The sequence below is a fragment of the Teleopsis dalmanni genome, chromosome 2, assembly GCF_002237135.1.
Source record: "Teleopsis dalmanni isolate 2A chromosome 2, ASM223713v2, whole genome shotgun sequence".
NCBI lineage: Eukaryota > Metazoa > Arthropoda > Insecta > Diptera > Diopsidae > Teleopsis > Teleopsis dalmanni.
The window spans coordinates 124,120,510-124,124,556 of NC_051847.1; the positions used below are offsets into that span (position 1 = coordinate 124,120,510).

The window sequence follows — 4,047 nt, forward strand, 5'->3', positions numbered from 1 at the left end:
TGATCTAAAATTTAATATAAACAATTAATTTGAATTGGATTTTATCTAATCTGAAATTTATATATTTGTTTACAATATTTACACCATGAAATATAATGAATAAAATGGATTTACAAGTAGTTCTCTATGATAGCTTTCTGTTGTATTTTTGTTTGTCTTTTTTGACGTCGTCTTTCATCTGTTATAATAGCCAATATTTGGACAATATAGATATTACCATTCCAAGAGATTCGTGTCACGTCCTTATTTCATGCTTATTTTCTGGATTCTATTTGGATTCTGGATTATATAAAGTGGCATCTGCTTGAATTGTAATATCACTGTTGCCTATATGATAGTCACTATTCTATCTATATTCTTTAATATTCTTTTATAAATATAATATAATTTCGTTTAGTAATTATATTATACAAATCTCAATGATTACAAATCACAATGATATATATGTGTTTGTGTGTGTATATATATGAAATATAGATATCATAACTTCACACCATGTTATTTTGTATTAAAGCAAATTAAATATCGTTTAGATATCGATTTGTAAACCCCATCTGCCAAAATAAACCGCAAATAAAAAAATTGAAGGCTATAATAACAACGTGCTTATCTCTGGACATCAAGAACGTTAGAAATATTATGAAGAATTTTTTAAGTTACGTAAACCAAGACAGTAAAAAGATACAAAAAATACAAAATGTAAGACTTAACCTATTATGTACTTTGTTTTAGGAATTACAAAACAAAAATGAGAAAATATTTTAAAATGATCAAAAATATAATAATACAATCGATAGATCAACACCGAAAATGCTGCTTGTATTATTCATATCTATCAAGTATTAATCGATTAAATAACACATTATTTATTTCATGAAATTATGTTAGCTAGCAATTTCCTTTAATGTCATGTTCTCTTTTCTAGTTTTCATGTCTTTTAGATAATTTTAGTGCTGTTAGGTGACACTATTTTCTAATTTTATTTTATTCCGTTTGTTCAATGCTATTGACTGTTTTTATTTTTTGTTTCTTTGTAATTTTCAGATCGCTTGTAATTTTTGGTTTTGGTTTTATCCTCATACTTGGATTTAACACTTACACTGGCATTGCGATGTATTCACGTTATCATGACTGTGACCCAATTCAGGCAGGATTTGTTCAAAAAACTGATAAACTAATGCCGTACTTTGTACAAGATATTGTAGGCCATTTAAAAGGTATGCCTGGTGTATTTATATCGTGTGTTTTTAGTGCTGCTCTGAGTACAATGTCGGCCAGTTTAAATTCCTTATCTGGTATAGTCTACTTTGATTACATCAAACCATATATTAGACACACAGAGAGTCGTGCAAATCTTATCATGAAAGTATTTGTCTTCGTAACTGGAATATATTGTATACTTGGTGGAGCTGTTGTCGAGAAGTTCTCTTCCATATTACAAATGGTTTATTCTATTGGAGGTGTTACTTTTGGTTCAGTTTTTGGTGTATTTATGTTGGGAATGTTGGTGCCTAGAGCACATGGCAGAGTAAGTAAAACTAATTTTATTCGCGACATTACAAACTTGTTATAATTTTATATAATACATATATATTAAATGAATAACGAATGTAATTTATAGGCTGCCTTCTGGTCTGTTGTGGCTAGTATGTTGGCAATGTTAGTTATAATTTTGGGTGCACAAGGTCGCATACATTACAAAACGTTACCCCTAACACTTGATGGTTGCGAAGAATTGAATAAGACAATGTAAGCTATTTACTATTAATACAATGTTAATATTTCAATATTTTATATTATACATACTTTATATATATATACATATATATATGCAAACATTCTTATTATTTATTTATTATTATTATTATTATTATTATTATTATTATTATTATAAATATTTATATGTATATTTTTATAATTTATTTATTAGAGAGGTTTCGAAAAGTAGTGACCTGCAACAACAGAAATTCTTTTTACATTATTTTAATTAATTTATGGCTAGCTATACAGCTGTTTCTAGTATTGCGAGTATATTATCTATAGAATTTTATAAATATATATATAAATATATATATATATATAATATATAGAATTATATGTATATAACATAAAAGGAATTTTTGTTCTTGTAGTTCACTACTGTCATAGTAACGTTAAAATCGACTTTAATATTTATTTATTTATATATATTTTTTATATGCGATATAAAAATATACTGATGTTCAATGTTATATATTGTTTATACTTATTATTTTTATTTTTTTAATGGGCTAATTGTTCAATCCTTCAATTAATACACATTTCAATTATTTCTAAAAATCATTTTTTATTTTCATAATTATAAAAATGGGAAAAATTTAAAAAGTGTATTATTTGAATAATTGACCAATTAGCCCGTTTCAAAAATAATAATAATAAGTAAAAAATGTTCATAATTGAAACAATAAAATATGTTATATACATCTTAATCTTATATATCTTGTGTTAGTTAATAAAGAAAAATACTTTATTAAATTATTTCATATTTGGAATTGTTTTTAGTGCTTCAACCACCTCCACTTTACTTCACTCCACTCAACATGGCACAAATGCTTCAGAAGGCTTTAACATATTCGATCTTTCGTTCAATTGGTACGTAGTGGTTGGTGCTATAATACTTTTTGTGGTAGGCATACCATTGAGCTACATAATACCACCAGAAAAGGATGAGAAATTCAATCCCAAGCTACTCTCGCCCATCTTGCAATACTTTATGAAATACGAGCTGACAAATGTCGAAGAGATGCCCGAGATTTTAACAAAAACGAATTTAAAGCAATAGAAATATTTGATAGTCACTGGAAAGTTTCATACTCATTGTGTTCGAAACAGATAAGTTTATTGTACTGTGTACAAGTCAAAGCCGTTATTGTTACCATAAGAATTTTATTGTATGTAAAATTTAATTTATCTGTGTCTTAAAAACTTCGTGTTAAAGTTTTTAGGCATTAAACGTAAATTATAAATAAACATTTAATAAAACAAATTTAAGACAAACTAATTAAATGGATTATTTCTCGAATTTTTCTAATGTTTTGCTTATAGCATTAAAAATTATCTCTAATTATTTTATTTGAGTCCGTGACAGTCTGCAGTCTAAGAATTTATTACTTCAGCTAATTTAAGTAAGAAATATTCCATTCAATAATTTTTGCTCATAATGTTTTTATCTTAATGAACGAAATGACGTTGAGGCTTATCGGTGCTAAAGAAATTTATCTATAATTGTAAAAATATTGTGAAAAGGGGTAACACGATTTTATCTAAAGTCAAAAACAACGAAACCAACGAACTGATAAGACATAAATGGCAGTTCAGATTTTTATTTTTATTGTAATTTGTAATGAAATTGCAGGCAATTAAACTTTTCGTTATCACAGCAAATAAAACTAAAAGTACATGAGAATTATACACTTACAAAAATAGACTTAATAGTGTAATTAAACAAAAAAATGTGCTTAATCATTTAAGCTAAAAATAGTACAATATTTATATAAATATATATATTTATATCAGTTTGCAAGCAGCAAACGGCTACTCTTTATGGTCTTCAATAATTTCTATTGTTTAACGGTTGTGATAGAATCTTTATTTATTATCTATGTTAAAAGTTTCATAACAATGTTACCATTACCAACAATGCAATTTATCAACTCCTAAAAGACACGTTAACATATCAAAGAAAAAGTTTATTGATCTCAATCATAAGTTGTACATGACGCAAACTGTTACACCCACCGAAAGAAAACACTAACTAACCGTTGAGTATCGATAGCTGTACTCTTTATTAAAGTACTAGACGGCTTCACACATCCTGAATGGAATAGAACTCAAACAGAAAGTTCTTATGCCTCGATATCAGTTGAAAAATGTATTATAAGAAAATAAAGATACTAAATCTAGAAACGCTTCACAAAGGCTAAATGATGTTGTGTCTGCCTGTTCGCCATTTTGGGACGGGGTTCTTGGCAACTGAGAAAAATCCACAGACAACAACAAAAAAAGGAA

At 26.9% G+C, this 4,047-nt stretch overlaps 1 protein-coding gene across 1 annotated transcript; it reads left to right on the forward strand.

Annotated features, from left to right (window-relative positions):
* The first annotated feature begins 1,048 nt into the window (after window positions 1–1,048).
* Window positions 1,049–2,972, forward strand: LOC119682073 (sodium-coupled monocarboxylate transporter 1-like). Its single transcript, XM_038095420.1, has 3 exons — window positions 1,049–1,528; window positions 1,622–1,749; window positions 2,542–2,972. The coding sequence occupies exons 1-3, from the start codon at window positions 1,112–1,114 to the stop codon at window positions 2,819–2,821; spliced, it is 825 nt and encodes a 274-aa protein (XP_037951348.1). The 5' UTR covers window positions 1,049–1,111; the 3' UTR covers window positions 2,822–2,972.
* The last annotated feature ends 1,075 nt before the right edge of the window (window positions 2,973–4,047 follow it).

Bases quoted from the DNA above. Each gene is read 5' to 3' on its own strand.
- LOC119682073 (XM_038095420.1), top strand. From the start codon at position 1,112: ATGTATTCACGTTATCATGACTGTGACCCAATTCAGGCAGGATTTGTT. The intron at 1,529-1,621 runs GTAAGTAAAACT...TGTAATTTATAG, and splicing joins TGCCTAGAGCACATGGCAGA to GCTGCCTTCTGGTCTGTTGT. The intron at 1,750-2,541 runs GTAAGCTATTTA...AATTGTTTTTAG, and splicing joins GAAGAATTGAATAAGACAAT to TGCTTCAACCACCTCCACTT.